At 42.1% G+C, this 19,905-nt stretch overlaps 1 protein-coding gene across 1 annotated transcript in view; it reads right to left on the reverse strand.

Annotated features, from left to right (window-relative positions):
* LOC134212629 (proton-coupled amino acid transporter-like protein pathetic) overlaps window positions 1–19,685 on the reverse strand; it is a 100,286-nt gene extending 80,601 nt beyond the window's left edge. The window contains exon 1 of the mRNA XM_062690643.1: window positions 19,292–19,685. Within this exon, the coding sequence (XP_062546627.1) occupies window positions 19,292–19,369 (78 nt within the window). The 5' untranslated portion in view covers window positions 19,370–19,685. The remainder of the gene's footprint in view (window positions 1–19,291) is intronic.
* Window positions 19,686–19,905: the final 220 nt, after the last annotated feature.

The raw sequence follows: 19,905 nt of genomic DNA on the forward strand, positions 1-19,905 counted from the left end.
ACTCATAGAACACTATTTGCGGAATTATTCCTGTTCTTTCCTTTTCGGATGCAATACGCTGATTCAGAATAAATGACAAACATTTTCATTTGCATTTCCAATATTGGTATTTACAATTCGCGAGTGTTGAATACCACCATCATTGTGAAATTCTCACTGTAACATCGAATAGTATTCCGACCTAAAATTAATCAATCATGATCAATTTTACAATTTGCCTGCAATGCATTATCGTATTCACAAAACAAGATCCTGCTTTGCAGTGACTCGTCTTACCGCTGTACTGCGGAAAGCTCCTGTTTCAGCTTAATAAGCGGAAAATATAATCACTTACGTCTGGTTAGGTCGTGAGTGAGTCAAATATCAACAGCTATAGAGATGTATCATGCAATACACGTGTGTCCGGCCATAGCTTGTTGCGCAACACTCGAAACACGTGCTCCAGGTTGGTTCGCGCTGGCTCGCGTAAGAACATGAAAGGCACGTTTCGTCGATCTCGAGCGAGGGATGCTGCGCTTCACATCGACACATCTGTAGCACGCTCAGCGTAGGATATGTGAATCGAAGAGATGAGATGAGCGCCACTCGGTGGGTATTTCTGCTGTCTGATGGAACCGTTGCGTTGGTTGGTGGAAAATTACCGAGATGCCGAGCAGGTTTTATTTTTTGCATTATGTGGTTCGGTGTCGAGTGTATTCGGTTTCCTACCGTGAGACTGCAAATATTTGCCGTGATATTTGGAAGGGGTCGCAGGCCAGTGCGCGAAAATGGATCAGCAGTATAAAATGCAATCAATTTGCCGAAACGAGACATTTGGTTAGGATAATAAATTAGTGAGCACATTTTGAGCCGTTACAATGAGTTGCCTGATGTGACAATCACTTGAGGCATTCATATGATAACGAAAACATTGTTAGCAGCACAGTCTATTATCAATTATCGGTGTAATCTCGATCAATGAATTATTGGAAGTGGCTGATTTCCTACCCGCCGCTTCCACATCCAGGCGCTATCGTTTATGCGCCAATAGCCAGCATGAGTAATCCGCCAGAAATGTGTATGGTGAAAGACATTTAACGCGGGTTTTCTCAAAATTAGGATCTCTTCATGAAAAACTATTTGGTACCGGTTATGTTCGCTACTACGCCTACCAAATATTGTTTCGATGAAGGTGCTTATTTTCGAGATATTAAACTTTAGATGCCTTTCGCCATACTAGTTAATCCGAAAGTTAACTTCTAGTGTGCCGCTGTAAGCACGCTCAAAGCAGGCACAATGGACAATGAATCGACTGCTTTGAGCGTGCTTACAGCGGCACACTAGGAGTTAACTTTCTGAAATCAGTATGGTGAAAGGCATCTAAGGTTCGATTTATCAAAATTAAGCACTTTAATCGAAAAAACATTTGGTAGGCGTAGTAGCGGACACCATCCCTCATAACCGGTACCAAATAGTTTTTCATTAAAAGTTCCTAATTTTGAGAAAACCAGCGTTAGATGTCTTTCGCCATACAAATTTCTGGCGGTTAACTCTTGCTGGCTATTTTGTGCATATACTATAGAGCCTGGATGTGGCTGCGGCGAGTAGAAAATCAGCCACTTTCAATAATTGATTATAGCTCACCAGCTCAGAGTGAGTGTTTTAAATCGGGATGCCAAACATGTTACTGTTTTTGTTATCCAAATGAAAAGTTTCTTTAATTATACCGTTTTTCCTCATATTACATAAACTTAAGCACATTTTGCACTTCGGATTCCTTATGGCATATGAATTAAAATATATTAATAGATCAATTGGTCGGGGTTCTTCCAAAACGCACCAAGAGCCAACAAAAATCAGAAGGGTCATGTACAAGACACGACCGCACGACGTAAACTACGTGAAACAGTTCAGTGCATTCAAATTTGAAGTGCCATCAGTAAATTACAAATTTCGGCTCCGAAAAGTTATTGCGGTATTTACCCAATTTCATGGATCTTTGAAGATTGGTAGAAACAAGTGAACTAGCATTATTTTTGTCACTAAAAAATGTTGAAGAGTTAAGGGAACTTCCTCTTACTTACTTACTTATGGTCCATGTATACCTTCGGTGGTGCCAAGGGCCGACTTGAAAGATATACGGGAACGGTTCGGCACTCCATCTCATGGCTCCCATTTCTATCCCATCAAAAACAAAGTAATGAAAAGGTATATGATTTGTTATTTATTTTTGTGATTTTTTTCAGCGTGAGCACTCATGTTAGCAAAAAAAGCGACAATATTGGTGCTTTTTTTCCTGTTTTGCGATGAGTTGAATATATGTACAGTGAGATGGAAAACGGAGCAGTTCCCCTACAATCATCCTGAGCAATGTCCAGCTTAGATTTCGGTCGATTTCTTTTATTTCTTTATTGAGGCTTCGCCGCTGGGTTCCAGTCCAATGCTTGTTTACAGATTTCGTTTCCGCCCCTACGTAAAGTGTGTCCCGAATTTCTGTTGCTATCGGCCTTTGGTGACAACGACGATGGAGCTCGATATTCGAAATTTACTTGTGAGGTCATCAGGCCCGAATTATACACCGCAGGCTTCTGTTGATGAACACCTGCAACCGTTGAGTGTTCTCCACTGATACACACTATGTTTCACTAGCGTATAGCAGCACAGATTTCACGTTAGAGCTGAAAATTCGTACAATTTTGGTGCGTTCACTTATCTGCCTATTATTCCAGATATTTCTAAATCTTTCGATCTTGGTACCGCCGTCTGACGCCATTTGGCTACCAAGATATTGGAAGCTTTCAACATTTTCCACTGGTTGCCCGGCTACTGTTTTGTTGACGCTGATGACTAAACCTGCCGAAGAGGAGCGTTCAGCAAGGTCATTTAGCTAACTCTGCATATCAGAACGCCGTTGAGCGAGGAGTGCAACGTCATCGTTTAGGTGCTCCATGGTTATGTGATGAAATAGCAGCCCGTGGTTTGGTTCACGGTCAATCGCACCTCTCTACTAATCTCCTCGATTACGATGAGGAAAAGTAACGGTGATAGAATACATCCTTGCCTCACACCAGCTATGACCCGGATAGGGTCGGACAAGACCCCATTGTGCAGCACTCTACACGAGAAGGCCTCGTACTGTACCTCGATGAGGCCGTTGATTTTTTCAGGAACCCTCTTGCGTTTCAGGGCGCCCCACATATTCTTGTGATTGAGACGGTCGAAAGCTTTTTCGTAGTCAATGAATACCAAGTATAGGGACTCTTGGACTTCGCTGACATGCTTTGGGTCTCTCTCTCTCTCTGGGACACGGCAGGTATTTCCATTCATCGTTGTAGGGGCTAAAACCAACGAAACAACGTACATTTGCTAGAACTACACTATAGCAGCACGTTTCTCCTGAGCTTACGATTTGGTACGTATGAGTTTTACAAAAAACGTCTCATTTATTGGTTTTCGAGACTATGCCGAACAGACGAAAATACCTGCCGTGTCACTAGATGTGGTCGATTTGAATTACGTTACGGGAGACCCTCTTGACCTTGGAAACCGGTTGATGAGGAAAGAGTGATCCCACAATCACCATGTCGTTATTACCACAGGATTCTTTGAACAGCTCTCCGTTTTCGCTCATTTATCCGAGACCATGGCGTCCCATAATGCGTTCATGGTTCGAATTGTCGGATCCGATCTTCGCATTTAAGTCGCCTAAACAGATATAAATATCGCCCTTCGGAATTCTTTCTACGTCAGCATTGCAGATCGGCAGCATCGGTTGGCGCATAACATTGGATTATAGTTAGGTTTCGGACCGTGTTCTAAATCTGGCAACGATTATTCTTTCACTTGGCACTAAGATGTAGAATGTAATCCTTCCCTGGGCCCGTAACCTGTTGAGCAGATAAGGAAACCTTATTATTGTCTGTTCTTGGTGAGTGAGTTCCCTTCTTCTACCCAACAGGGTATGAGCCAAGGAATGGTTTCGGTTACATCTAAGGTTTGCCGTTGAATTTTCTCCAGTCATCATTCAAGTAAATTGATTGCAGCGTCTTCCTCCGACGCGTTCTTGTTGATCCGCTACCGATGCCAACTTTCTGTCTTTGGCATGCGATAATGTTTTGTACTTTGGAGAAAGTTCGTCTTGGATCAATTTTCTCTTGTATGAAATTGTAGCTCTCATGAGAACCGATTTATTTCCAATAATGCGCCTAACAATCAGGCAATACTTCAGACGCTCCCACTAAACGTCTCGTGAACTCCCCATGCACCACATGTGCCACTACAATCGCTTGGCGGAGCGCCAAGAGCCCAGCAAAGCATTTATAAGTTGAGCAACAGTTACATTGCAGTTACAAGTACGGCACTGCTAGGCCCTAGACGCCTCGACAGTCCTCACGCATTGTGGAACCCTCCTTGACCAGTAACAGAAGGCATCACACATCTGCCTATCAGAAGGTGCCTAATGGTTAATTTATTGGTACCTGCAGCGAACTTAGCGACACTCCTAGATCAAATTTCATTTTTTTTTCAAACCCGCTCCAAAACTTTTCCAAAACCCCTTCTTCCTCTTCTTGACTCAAATTTCAAACAGAACAAAGTCAAACTAAACAAAATCCCAAAAAAAAAACATTTTGATACAAAAATCAGAGGATTAACTGTTTACGGCTGCTGTAATCAGATCTCGTAATCAACTAATTGAATTTCCGGTAGATTCGATTCCCCCGAGAGGTGTGTGCCAAATTTGTAGAAGTCAGCAGAATTTTGAAATTTCGAGTAAATTTCTGAGAAAATTTAAAATATTTTCCTAAGGTAATTTTAAAATTTTCGTGGACATTGCGAAATATTTCCCATGGAATAAAAGAATGATTTCCCATGCAAATTTGGAGCAGTTTTCTGTGGAAATTTTGGTGGAAATTCTAAAGAATTCCCAGAGGAAATTTACTGTAGAAAATGCGAAGATTTTTTATGAAAACTCGAAGAATTTTTGATGGGAAGTTAGAATAATGTCGCTTTTGTGCTGTGCTCAGTAGACATGTATTCCTACAATACCTTGGCCAAAATGCGTTGCAAAATCAATTCAAAATTCAACCATCGGCAACCCAATACTTTAACAACTTTAATTGAATGATAAAGTAGTTTCAGATCGTTAAAAGTCTGATTTGACCCACGACAGTATTCAAGCTGAAATGGATGAAAGTGATCAATTAACACATTCAATCAGCACAGCACTACATTTAACAAGATTCGTTTTCCCAGTTAGTTCTGCCCGTCTGATTGAATTGAATCAAAATTGGCAAACCGGAGCTATTCTGGTGGCTTCAGATATCACAGCGCGGTATACGCAGCAAGACTGAACGACACCCAGTCGAAACGAGATCAATTTATCGCAATTGGTGCGAGTTGATACAATCTGGTTTGACAGAGATGGCTTCTGCAATGAAGGATGGCGCTAAAAAGTTGCGCTTATTGATTCTTAATCGAGTCACACAATCGACTCGGAAGACCGCACTATATGCGCGGTGCTAAAATTTGAGCTCTAATTCAGTGACGCGCCGGGAAATGACTGTCGTCAATGTCATTTTATTGCGTAGTCCAAAGAGCAGTTATTAGACTGGCTGCATGGCGTCATGGCGATTGATCATATTGAATTTTCCATGTTCTTAGATATGAAGCTTTGTCAAATTTTAGAATTGTGGAAATTTACCATGTCTGCTAGCCAATCACTCGATTCGTACAATTGTTGGTTGATATTGGAATAGTTTGATAGCTATTTTCTTTTTGGTAAATAATAAATTATCCGGAACATGTATTAGAATTATATATTCGATTCAATGATTAACTGCGCTTCTATGCAAACGTTAACACACAGACAAACAGACATAACATTCGTGAAATTTCCATCGATCACTGATTTACTGGTCGATTCAAATAATCATTAGATGGCCAATCGCTCACTAGTGGCGCGCGCATCGGATTTGCTCGAGTTTGACGTTTGTTCACTGCGGCCATCTGGTTCGTGATTTGCCCAACTAACTGAAATCAACAGATGTCGTTAGTGTTTGAACGACGATGAAATTGATGAGTGAATGTTCAATGTGTTATGTCTGTTTGTCTGTGGTTAACATATTTTTGACAATTTAGGGATAATGGGAACATTTTCGCGATATGGTGGCGATTTAGATGGCATGACTATAATATATTTGCTAATAGTGTAGTGAGTCGATTATAAAGTTTGTCAAATGCTGACGCAGATTTTCTGAGCATTACGAAAGCAAAATCAAATCGTATATCGCATTTCTATTTATATTTCTTATCCGCTTTTTGTTTTCTGGATATGTTCATGAGATTAACTCATACACAGTCAACCAAGATAATATAACTATAATATAACCAAGATAATGCTAACTTTCTAGTAGTTAAATAGACTATAAAACTTGCAAAGCAAAAAAACATACATCAGTCAACTGCTTTATTCTATAACATCCATTTTTCTTAAGAGCATCATCTCTGGCAATTTGAAGGCCGCAACGTATTTATGTACAGATCATCCCACAAAAAATGCTTTGCCAAGCAAAGCGACGGAAAACCCGCACCCTTCTCCCTTTTCCTTTCCACCGGGCAAACATGTCGGTGCAAAAAATTCCATTCCGCTGAAAATAGCTGTCGCTAACGTTCTGTTCATTCTCCATCCATCAAGCGCGCACCGCATAATCTCGATCACAACTTCTCACGTTTTGCATTCCCACTATGCGGTGGAAACCAAAACATAAACAATCAACGCTCGCGGTTTGGCCCTTCTGCCGTACGGATACTGTAAACCAGTCCATCGTAAGAGTCCGAGTGCCTTTGAACTAGAACCAAGTGCGGCGCGTGGACCAGTCAGCAAAACACATCGACTATCGGTTGATAAACAACTGCTAGCCGGTGCACCTTTTCACCCTCAACGCCACAACCATTGGACATCCGAAATATTCCATGACGTCGTCCGTCGGACCCCGTGCGTCACATACACCATTAACGGTTTGTGCAACATTCGCAGCATAAATCAGTTATCGACAACCACCCTCACATGTTTACGAACGTATTCAGTCGGATCGCCGCACGTGGGCCTGTGCATAAACCGGCGATGGCGATCTCGTGCTGCGAAAATTTAGCAATCGTGGGCAACGTGCTCTGATTGTGTGATCTCTGCATGAATGAAAAGCTCTTGCTTTTCCACTACTACTCAATCTTCATTGGTGCGTGGTTTTGAGCTTTTGAGCGCAACACAGAGAGCGATGGGTGGAAGCTATGATGCGAGTTGCCGATAAGCTTTCAACTTTTTAGTACACATTATTGAGCAATATCCCCTGCGTGTAGGCAATAATGCAAACAAAATGCGAATATACACACTAAATTATTTGTTGGAAGTAGAGAGAATTTTTTCAATTTTATTTGCATTGGTAATGAAGTATGTATTCTTTCACACGAGTAAAATGTAACAACTCATTCATGTTGAAATACATTTTTTGTAACAGAGGGACATTACACGCTTAGCTTGACCTACTCAAAATTGAGTCTAATCCAACTAATTTTTATTAAAAGTGGGACAACTTAAAATTTCAGTAAAATTTAAATCTTCCACCATTTAATGATAAGACTTGTTGGCAAACAAGTTTACCTATTTATTCGGAAACCGAAACCGAGTCCTAGTTTTAATGCATTTTATTTTTAATGAAAATGAATCGAATTCACTCATTTTTGAATATGCCATGCTTAGAGTGTATATTGACCAGTACATGCAGCACAAGCACAAGACCCCAGACAAGAGAAATATTGAGCGGATGCTTTTCTCAGTAATCTTTTCATCAATTTTTCTTCAGCCACAGCCACAATTTTTTCTTCAAAAAATTTTTTTTTGAAATGATACGAACCAAATAGTAGTAGGGTTACCGCGCCGGGACATCATCTCATAGCTCCTATGTCCATTTTTTCAGCAGTGAACAAGCATGTTAGCCAAAAGAAGCGACGAAATCGGTGCAGTATTTTTTAGTTTGGCGATGAATATATGCTCAGTGAGTTGCACAAGACAGCAAAGATCGAGAGATTGACTTCTCATCATTAGTGTGCACAATGCAAGATTTCAATTCATCGGCCACGTTTGAGAAGGAAAACCGTTGCTATTACAGACCAAGTATACCTTTGCATCTTCACGATTGAGCTGGATTTCGTAAGGATTAAAGTATTAAACTAGATCTATGTGGAGTAGAGACTTTCTCGCTGCCTCATTGTTAAACGATCACATTTTCCAAGTGCGCACTTCCAAATCTTATGCCAATTTGATTGCCATTTGACTTCTCGAACGTCATTTCAAGTTTGTATGTGAATTACTATGAAAATAGTAACGATTGCAAAGGACCGATCTGTGAGGTCGCTCATTTTTCAAACAAATCGACTCGTAATCGACTATTTTCGGCGTAGCACCAACTTACAATTCGGAAGTTGGGACTTCTGAACCGAACTTTTATTCCAAAGTTTTATCTTACAAACTAATTAATGCGTTGTTGAACCGCGAAGTGGACGTAGGACTTGACTTGACCATGCCTTTAAAGATACATAGTATGTCCAAATCTCACATCAACTAATTTGGATAAAAAATTGTCGTTGTATACCATTCTTTGGAAACACGTTTTTATTAGCCGACACAGAAAACTACGTTGAACAAAAATAATCAAAAATTATTAAACAAAAACCGTTTTGACTAAAATTCTGAACATGACTCCTATTTCGAACACTCGCTTGTAAATGACCATTTTTGATTCATAAGTGTAGTTTTCTCCATTACAAATCCAAGATCGTTTGTAGTCTTGATCCTCAGAGTGGAAAACCATTGAAAGTATCAGTTCGGAATATGAGTCTTGTTCGGGATTTGAGGCAAAACGTTTTCTGTCCGGACCCGGACGGGTAGCGGAGGAACTGTCGGAATATCAGCCTCAACAGCAGCAATCTTCCCACTGCCCGAATACAAAAGTCCAATAGAATTACAATAGAAATTATTGTAACAATACGATACATTTTATTGTATTTACAATAATCTCTATTGTCGCTCACAATAGAATAACAATTAACAATATTGTTTTCCACCATAAATCCTATTGTAAATGGCAGTTTTACAATTAAAACCAAACTTAATTCACCGAGTGGTGATACTGCCTTTCTCGCATTTAGCCAAGACACCAACCTTATATGGCGTTAATATGGTTCGATGTACCATTTTCTTAATAACTTTCAAACGCAACGGTCAATCAATATAAAATTCAATAGTAATCAACTAGGCTTTGCCCCCTATCGAATGAAACTTGTTGCGAGAAAATCGGTTAAGGATTACTATATGAAACTTTGTTGTACGAGAAAGGCAAAAATAGGGGTTGTTAGTTACCGTAACAATAAAAAAAATCATTTTTTTCTCGAACAAATTTTTTGCCATTACAATACAATTTATTGTTATCCTATTGTCAATATTATTCTGTCAATAGATTTTATTGTAAGTTTATTTACTTACTTACTCATGGATCCTGTACACCTCTGGTGGTGCAAAGGGCCGACTTGAAAGATCTCCATCCTGAGCGTTGCCCGGCTATCGCTTTAACCTGTTGCCAGGTTAGATTTCGGTTGACTTCTTTTATTTCTTTGTTGAGGCTTCGCCGCCATGAGCCTCTGGGTCTGCCTCTGCTGCGATGTCCCGCTGGGTTCCAGTCTAATGCTTGTTTACAGATTTCGTTTCCGCCCCTACGTAGAGTGTGGTCGACCCAGCCCCACTTCCGATCCCGAATTTCTGTTGCTATCGGCCTCTGGTGACAACGACGATGGAGCTCGTTGTTTGAGATCCAGTTGTGAGGCCACCAGGCCCGAATTATATACCGCAGGCATTTGTTGATGAACACCTGCAGCCGTTGAGTGTTCTCCACTGATACACACCATGTTTCGCTAGCGTATAACAGCACAGATTTCACGTTAGAGTTGAAAATTCGTATTTTGGTGCGTTCACTTATCTGCCTGTTTTCCAGATATTTCTTAAACTCGCAAAGGCAGCCCTTGCTTTCTTGATCCGTGCGCCTATGTCGATCTTGGTACCGCCGTCTGACGCCATTTGGCTACCAAGATATTGGAAGCTTTCAACATTCTCCACTGGTTGCCCGGCTACTGTGAAACTGGAAGGGGTCACCGTGTTTACATCCAACGATTTGGTTTTGTTAACGTTAATGACTAAACCTGCCGAGGAGGAGCGCTCGGCAAGGTCGTTGAGCTTACTCTGCATATCAGAGCGCCGTTGCGCGAGGAGTGCAACGTCATCAGCCAATTCGAAGTCGTTTAGGTGCTCCATGGTTATAGGCTGCCATAACAGCCCGCGGTTTGGTTCACGGTCAATCGCATCTACCAGAATCTCATCGATTACGATGAGGAACAGTAACGGTGATAGAATACATCCTTGCCTCACACCAGCTACGACCCGGATAGGGTCAGACAGGACCCCATTGTGTAGCACTCTACACGAAAAGGCCTCGTACTGTGCTTCGATGAGGCCGATGATTTTCTCGGGGACCCCCTTGCGTCTCAGGGTGCCCCACATATTCTTGTGATTGAGACGGTCGAAAGCTTTTTCGTAGTCAATGAATACCAAGTAAAGGGACTCTTGGAACTCGTTGACCTGCTCCAGAATTATGCGGAGCGTGACAATATGGTCCACATAGGATCTTCCGGCACGGAATCCGGCTTGCTGCCGCCGGAGAGTCGCATCGATCTTCTCCTGAGTCCGGGCTAGGATAATTTTGCACAGAACTTTGAGAACGGTACACAGCAACATAACGCCTCGCCAGTTATAGCATACAGTCAGGTCAACCTGTTTGGGCACCTTCACTAAGATACCTTGCATCCAGTCGACCGGGAAGTTGCGGTGTCCCAGATATTACGAAATAAACGATGCAGTAGTTGAGCGGATGTCTTAGGGTCAGCTTTGAGTATCTCGGCTGTTATGCGGTCGACCCCTGGGGCTTTATTCGATTTCATGCTTTGGATGGCTGTTTGAATCTCTAGCAGTGATGGAGCTTCGGTATTGACGCGTGTTATACGTCGGATCCTAGGCAGATCATGCCGAGGTGGTGATGGCCTGGCTGGCACTTGAAATAGTTGTTCGAAGTGCTCGAACCAGCGTTTCAGCTGGTCAGTTGGGTCGGTCAATAACTGATCATTCGCGTCTTTCACAGGCATCGTTGCATTCATCTTCGCCCCGCTTAAGCGTCGTGAGATATCGTAGAGGAGGCGAATGTCCCCGGTTGCGGCGGCTCTCTCTCCTTCGTCGGCCAGAGAGTTTGCCCACGCTCGCTTATCCCGTCGACATGAGCATTTTACTTCCTTCTCAAGAGCCGCGTATCGTTGATGGGTTAAGACTTTGGCTCCTCTGGTTTTCAATCGCTCTATCGCGGCTTTGGCTTCTCTTCGCTCCTCTATCTTCCTCCAGGTCTCATCGGTGATCCATTGTTTTCTCTGGGTGCGTAGTTCGCCCAGATTGTTCTCGCTGGTGGCGATGAAGGCATTCTTGATGGCGGTCCATTGGTCTTCCACGCTGCCACCTTCCGGAATATCTGCAGCACGCGTCTCCAGTTCTTCAACGAAGGACCGTTTCACCGTGGCATATTCCAGTCGGCGTGTGTTGAATCGTCGTCCAACTCTTTCCTCCTGCCGACGAATCCGCGCAATGCGCATGCGTATTTCGCCGATGAGGAGGTGATGATCAGACGCGATATCGGCACTACGTTTATTCCGTACATCAAGAAGGCTCCGTTTCCATTTTCGGCTTATGCAGATGTGGTCGATTTGATTTTCTGTAAAGCCGTCACGGGAGACCCACATGACCTTGTGAACCGGTCGATGAGGGAAGAGCGATCCCCCGATCACCATGTCGTTATTACCACAAACTTCTGCGAACAGCTCTCCGTTTTCGCTCATTTCTCCGAGACCATGGCGTCCCATAATGCGCTCATGGTTCGAGTTGTCGGATCCGATCTTCGCATTGAAGTCGCTCAAACAGATCTTGATATCACCCTTCGGAATTCTATCTACGACGGCATTGAGTTGACTGTAGAAGTTCTCTTTGTCTTGCAGATCGGCAGCATCGGTTGGCGCATAACATTGGATTATAGTAAGGTTTCGAACCCGTGTTCTGAATCTGGCAACGATTATCCTTTCACTTATAGGTTCCCACTTCATAAGCGCAGAGTGTGCCTGAGCGCTTAGTAGGAAGCCAACTCCGCGATGCCAGGGAGCGTGTTCACCTCGTAAACCAGAGTATAGCAGAACTTGTCCCGACGGCGTTCTGTGTTCTCCAAAGTTTGGCCAACGGACTTCACTCAGTCCCAGGATCTCAAGCTTTATGCGGCGTGCCTCATTGGCAAGTTGTGCCAATTTACCCTGCTGGGCTAGGGTTAAAACGTTCCATGTTCCTATTCGTGTCCGTTGTTTCGCGCTAAGAGTCGTCGCCGTAAAATCAGTCCGTATTCTTTCATTATCGGATTCTCGAACAAATTGATGTTTCGGGAGCAGTAGGTTGTTGGCCCAAGGTTCCCAAGTTTATTGGAAGTTTATTGGAACAACAATAAGGCAATTTAATTGGTACAATAGAAGAACAATAGAATTGAATGTTCATCAATAAAATGTATTGTAATTTTAAGATTTTTTAATGTAATTCTATTGTATTTTCTATTCGGGTGGCTTCCGACTGTCTGGAATGAGCCACTAGTTGGCTCAGCATGGGAATGTGAACTGTATCTCTGCCCTTCGACTGAAGGGCCTCCGAGTCCGTTCGATGGCGACTGAAGGAGAAAATTATTTAACTCTTATATGAGACCGCATCGTGCTTTCGTGCTGTGCGGTTCTTTTCTCTCTTTTCGGAAGGAAGTTTTTAATACTACCCGAAGCTATTTTAATTTCAACAGTGCTTCTCAGCGCTATTTGTACCTACTGATCCCATTACGATCTTTGCAAGGACCCGTGCCTTCGTTTTACGTTGGACTCGTTTGCGGAAGTAAAATTCCGACAAGCGGTGGTAATCCTGCAGGGACACCGTTCTGGGAAAAAAACCTCTTAGAAGGGCACGTCTCCACGCTCAGCAATGAGCATTAATAAAAACAAGAGGGAGTCAAGGGGGAGTCTCTGCACTTCCTTCTAAGAAACAAGGTTTCAAGACCGTCCTGCCAAAGCGCGGAAAAAAATAGAAGGAAGCTGGAGACTTCAGATGTTTTCTCTAACTCTAATATTGGAAATAATTCTTCTCCTATCGAACTGAGCAATCAGTTCGATTTGATTAATGACGAAATTAAGCAAATTGAATCTACCTCTAGCCCAGGTGATTCGATCCATGCGAAAAAGCAAAGGATTCCGCCAATTATGGTATTTGTTGCCGAGTTTTCTGGCTTTAGGAATGAGATTTTGAGTAAACTTCAGGGGATCAAGGTTTCCTTTCAGATTGCCAGAAAGGGTGACTGCCGCGTTTTGCCAGGATCCTTTGACGATCGCAAACGTCTTCTTCGGCATAAATTCTTCACATACGGCGACAAAACTGAGCGATTGCTCAAAGTCGTTTTGAAAGGTCTCCCCAGTGACGATAAATCACTGGATGAGATTAAGGTCACTCCTGACGGAATCCAAGATCCAAGATTCTTTTACCTCTCACCGGGTAACAGTTCGACAAATTCTAATTTTTCAAACACGCACGCCTATGCAAGCATCGCTGCATGTTGATGAATGTTGTTCATACCCAGTCTCCAACGGGAAATAACGTTCGTTCGGACGACTCAGGTAGCATGTCTGCTACCGATTTTGGTTTTTTAACTGAACAATTGCATCACATGATTGATGCAATGTTCAAAGCAAATACCATACGTGAAGCTGTTCAGGTTGGTATAAAGCACACACAAAAAATTGTTATCGGACTCCGTTTTAATGGATCCAAATAATTGTGTGAAAATTCTAAATTGGAATGACCGCTCGCTAAAGGATAAGGAAGATTAATTATTCAACTTCCTATCAGTTCATAATGTGCACATTGCCATTATAACTGAAACGTATTTAAAACCAGGACTCTCCATTAAAGGCGATCCAAATTATTTTATCTACAGAAATGATCGTCTTGACAGCGCCTGCGGTGGGGTCGCCATTGTCATTAATAGACGTATCAAACATAAATTATTTTCTTCGTTCGAAACCAAAGTTTTTGAAACCTTGGGAGTTTCTGTTGAAACAAATTTTGGACAATTTTCATTCATTGCAGCCTACTTGCCTTTTCAATGCATTGGGCAGCGAAAGAATTTGTTGAAAGCTGATCATCAAATTCTGACTCGCAACAAATCAAAATTCTTCGTAATTGGTGACTTCAATGCCAAACACTGTTCATGGAATAATGCTCAAAGCAATTCCAACGGTAACATTTTATTTGAAGATTGTTCTGCGGGATATTATACTATTCAATATCCCAATGGCCCAACTTGTTTTCCATCCACTCGAAAGCCTTCGACAATTGATTTGGTTTTAACTGATTCAAGTCAGCTGTGTGACCAATTGGTAACTCATGCTGACTTTGACTCTGATCACCTTCCTGTGACGTTTGAAATCTCACAAGAAGCCATTAATAATCCAATCAGCTCTACTTTTAATTATCATAGAGCTGATTGGGATTTATATGTTGATATTCCTCTCGATACCAAAAGTGATATTGATAATGCTCTCGTATCTTTGACAAATTCAATTGTCGAAGCCAGAGGCATTGCAGTTCCTAAATGGGAAATTAAATTCAACTCCATTATTCTTGACGACGATCTTCAGCTACTGATCCGTCTTAAAAATGTGAGACAAAGGCAATACCAAAGAACGAGATTTGGCGAGATTTGCAAAATTAAATTAAAAAACGTTTCGCTATTCTGAGAAATACCAACTTTGAGAATAATGTCTCGAAGTTGGATCCCAGTTCGAAACCCTTTTGGAAATTAACGAAAATTCCTAAAAACCTCAAAAGCCAATTCCAGCGCTTAAAGAGGGAAATAAAATTTTATTAACAAATGGCGAAAAGGCTCAAAAACTTGCTCAGCAGTTCGAGAGTGCCCATAATTTTAGTCTAGGTCTCACTAGTCCAATTGAGGATCAGGTTACACGGAGCTTCGAAGACCCTCTCAATCAAGAGAATAATTTATTTAACAAATGTTTTCAATTGGCATACTTCCCAGATAAATGGAAAAACGCCAAAGTTGTTCCAATTTTGAAGCCGGACAAAAATCCAGCTGAGGCTTCTAGTTATCGCCCAATCAGTTTGCTTTCTTCAATAAGCAAACTGTTTGAAAAGATTATTTTAAATAGAATGATGGTTCATATTAATGACAATTCTATTTTTGCTGATGAGCAATTTGGTTTTCGCCATGGGCATTCAACCACTCATCAGTTATTAAGAGTTACGAACTTAATTCGGCTCAACAAATCTGAAGGATATTCGACTGGAGTTGCTCTTCTTGATATAGAGAAAGCATTTGACAGTGTTTGGCATGAAGGTTTGATTGTAAAATTGATGAATTTTAATTTTCATCTTTATATTATTAAAGTGATCCAAAATTCCTGCAAAATCCTGCTCACTTCAGGTAAACTATCAGAATTCCAAATCTGATAGATTTCCTGTAAGGGCTGGTGTCCCCCAAGGCAGCATACTGGGGCCCATATTGTATAACATTTTTACTTCTGACTTACCTGATTTATCACCAGGGTGTCAAAAATCTTTGTTTGCAGGGCGAAGCCTTCGTGTAATTTGTAGTATATTGCAAAAAAGTTTGGATATTTTCTACACTTACTTGCGAAAATGGAAAATTTTCCCGAATGCTTCCAAAACAGGAAGGCATTCAAGCAAAATGTAACAAATATATTAAGTGTCTATATCCACTTATAAACAGAAAATCAAAACTTTGTCTTAAGAACAAACTTTTGATTTACAAACAATTTGTTGCCAGGTTAGATTTCGGTCGACTTCTTTTATTTCTTTATTGAGGCTTCGCCGCCATGAGCCTCTGGGTCTGCCTCTGCTGCGATGTCCCGCTGGGTTCCAGTCTAATGCTTGTTTACAGATTTCGTTTCCGCCCCTACGTAGAGTGTGGCCGACCCAGCCCCACTTCCGATCCCGAATTTCTGTTGCTATCGGCCTCTGGTGACAACGACGATGGAGCTCGTTGGTTGAGATCCAGTTGTGAGGCCACCAGGCCCGAATTATATACCGCAGGCATCTGTTAATGAACACCTGCAGCCGTTGAGTGTTCTCCACTGATACACACCATGTTTCGCTAGCGTATAACAGCACAGATTTCACGTTAGAGTTGAAAATTCGTATTTTGGTGCGTTCACTTATCTGCCTGTTTTTCCAGATATTCCTTAAACTCGCAAAGGCAGCCCTTGCTTTTTTGATCCGTGCGCCTATGTCGATCTTGGTGCCGCCGTCTGACGCCATTTGGCTACCAAGATATTGGAAGCTTTCAACATTCTCCACTGGCTGCCCGGCTCGTGTGAAACTGGAAGGAGTCACCGTGTTTACATCCAACGATTTGGTTTTGTTGACGTTGATGACTAAACCTGCCGAAGAGGAGCGCTCGGCAAGGTCGTTGAGCTTACTCTGCATATCACAGCCCCGTTGCGCGAGGAGTGAATCATCATCCGCCAATTCGAAGTCATTTAGGCTGCCATAACAGCCCGCGGTTTGGTTCACGGTCAATCGCATCTACCAGAATCTCGTCGATTACGATGAGGAACAGTAACGGTGATAGAATACATCCTTGCCTCACACCAGCTACGACCCGGATAGGGTCGGACAAGACCCCATTGTGCAGCACTCTACACGAGAAGGCCTCGTACTGTGCCTCGATGAGGCCGATGATTTTCTCAGGAACTCCCTTGCGTCTCAGGGCGCCCCACATATTCTCGTGATTGAGACGGTCGAAAGCTTTTTCGTAGTCAATGAATATCAAGTAAAGGGACTCTTGGAGTTCGTTGACCTGCTCCAGAATGATGCGGAGCGTGACAATATGGTCCACACAGGATCTTCCGGCACGGAATCCGGCTTGCTGCCGCCGGAGAGTCGCGTCGATCTTCTCCTGAATCCGGGCTAGGATAATTTTGCACAGAACTTTGAGAACGGTACACAGCAACATAATGCCTCGCCAGTTATCGCATACAGTCAGGTCACCCTTTTTGGGCACCTTCACTAAGATACCATGCATCCAGTCGACCGGGAAAGTTGCGGTGTCCCAGATATTACGAAATATACGACGCAGTAGTTGAGCGGATGTCATGGGGTCAGCTTTGAGCATCTCAACTGATATGCGGTCGATCCCTGGGGCTTTATTCGATTTAATGCTTTGGATTGCTGTTTGAATCTCTAGCAGAGATGGAGCTTCGGTATTGACGCGTGTTATACGTCGGATCCTAGGCAGATCAGTTGTTCGAAGTGCTCGAACCAGTGTTTCAGCTGGTCAGTTGGGTCGGTCAATAACTGATCATTCGCGTCTTTCACAGGCATCGTTGCATTCATCTTCGCCCCGCTTGAGCGTCGTGAGATATCGTAGAGGAGGCGAATGTCCCCGGTTGCGGCCGCTCTCTCTCCTTCGTCGGCCAGAGAGTCTGCCCACGCTCGCTTGTCCCGTCGACATGAGCGTTTTACTTCCTTCTCCAGAGCCGAGTATCGTTGACGGGCTAACACTTTGGCTCCTCTGGTTTTCGATCGCTCTATCGTGGCTTTGGCTTCTCTTCGCTCCTCTATCTTTTCTCTGGGTGCGCAGTTCGCCCAGATTGTTCTCGCTGGTGGCGATGAAGGCATTCTTGATGGCTTTAGTTTAATTCATTAGTTTAATGAACTACATAGAACTTCTAATATTGAGACATTGCAACAAATGTCCAACAAAATAATTTCTAATTTTAATTAATTGCATATTATTAGGCAACTCGGCCGTACGAAAACCATTTTAGACAAAAATCATTTAAAGCGAATAGAGAATTATTGATGGAGTTTGTTTAGTGGAGCGTGGACTTTTGTATAAGACGGGTTAACACTATTCTGAATAAATTGCACTTTGTATTCCGTATTTCGTACAGTATTTTCTCAAGTCAAATCGAGTAGTCTTGTGAAAAGTGATTTGGCTCACATGTTCAATAGTAAAAATGATGGAATCATTCCTCCAGTTCTATTGAATTGAACCCAAATTATTTTTCTGATCGTGCATAGCATGAATATGTGCTATGTACATCAGTGCTCGAAATCTTATCACTTACTGATAATAGCTGATGTTTAATGATTTATTTACTTATGGCATGACTGGTGATGAAAAACGAAAGATCTAGAACACAAGGGTACATGAGGGTACGCAAAACTGAAATTAAGTTGAAAACTCAACTAGGGTCATATGACCAACAGGTAATTTATGAGCCAGTCTTCTTTTGCCAAACGATTTTCGAAACGGCGCGGATAGTTATCAAGCTATGAAGGCAAATTACCTACCTAGTTTATGTATTTTCAGGCTTACTTGCAAAAGAAATATTTTTCCATACATTCCATACAAATCACGAATCATTCTCCAAAGAATCAATTAGATATAACACGCAGAACTCATTATGAGTTTATTTTTTAATCAAGTCATTGCAAAATTTGTACTAGAAGTGAAAGGACACGATCTGAATTGAATCATTTGTTGGAGAAACTCCATATATCCATTTCACACAATTCCGAGATAACAACAAAAAACTGGTTTTGGACGAATAGGCACCGAATCTTTCGATTTTTTCGATAGGCAAAACTCAATAACCTGGGTCACATTTAGTTCAAAACCTGCAAACAAAACTCCATAATTGCCATTCAAAGTGCATGTACAGTGTACGGGCTTGTAGCTTCTTAAACAAACGAAGAAAATCTCATACATTTACAAACAAAAAAATCGTGTTTTTCGCTAGAATACGTATTTTTGGATATATATAGATCTCATTTTGGTCACAAATGTTACATATGCAGTTTCTCAAAACAACGGTTCAATTATGTTCTGACATCATTGTACTAACCCGGTAAGTTTGGCTCGGCTATGATCTTTAGTTGTATTCAAGATGAAGTTATTCATACAATAATACCATATGGGATATACCTACTCAATTATTATCTATTGAATTCAGAACCAATCGACGTTCACTTCATTAATTCCAACGCCTGGAGCGTGAACAATAAACTCCTTGTTCTGATTTTCAAATAGGTTTTTATACCTGCTTACATTACCTGTGAGTCTTTCCCGGCGGTCGACGTGATCTGGTTCTGCTTTTGGCATGAATCGACGTTTTTTGTCTCTTCTGACATGGTTCCCAATCGTTCCAATCCAATCTTCTGTACAGCTGCCTTTTTATTATTCAATCACCAAACGCATCAGCGATTTTTCACTTAATCACTTCCGACCATTGATGAGTGGTCAAGGGCAAGGTCTTTTCACAGGTGCACACACGACGGTTCTGTTCGCGCGAGGACCGGTTGTAACAATTATGCTCGGGCGACCTTGGATTAGTTTCCAACTTCTCGGCGAGAACTGGCGACTCGATTTACACTGAGAACGTCTCGGTCTTGCGTTAAATAGCTATACCAGCCACACCAGAATGACGTGCCGACAGCAGATTCTACAATATGTTGTCCGGATCACGTCTGAATTGAGACTGGAAATGCGCTTTGTATCAAATTGATCAAAGTATCGTCATGCTGATCCGTTGCTGGTCTGTTACCCGTGCGAAACCTATCCGACCTTACAGCAGTCGTAATATAAATATCATGAACGAACAAGGGGGGCGCCGCGCGATGCAAACTTTTATGACCAAAAACAGTCAGTTGCGAATTCTGCGGCGTTC

This window comes from Armigeres subalbatus, chromosome 2 (genome assembly GCF_024139115.2).
Source record: "Armigeres subalbatus isolate Guangzhou_Male chromosome 2, GZ_Asu_2, whole genome shotgun sequence".
NCBI lineage: Eukaryota > Metazoa > Arthropoda > Insecta > Diptera > Culicidae > Armigeres > Armigeres subalbatus.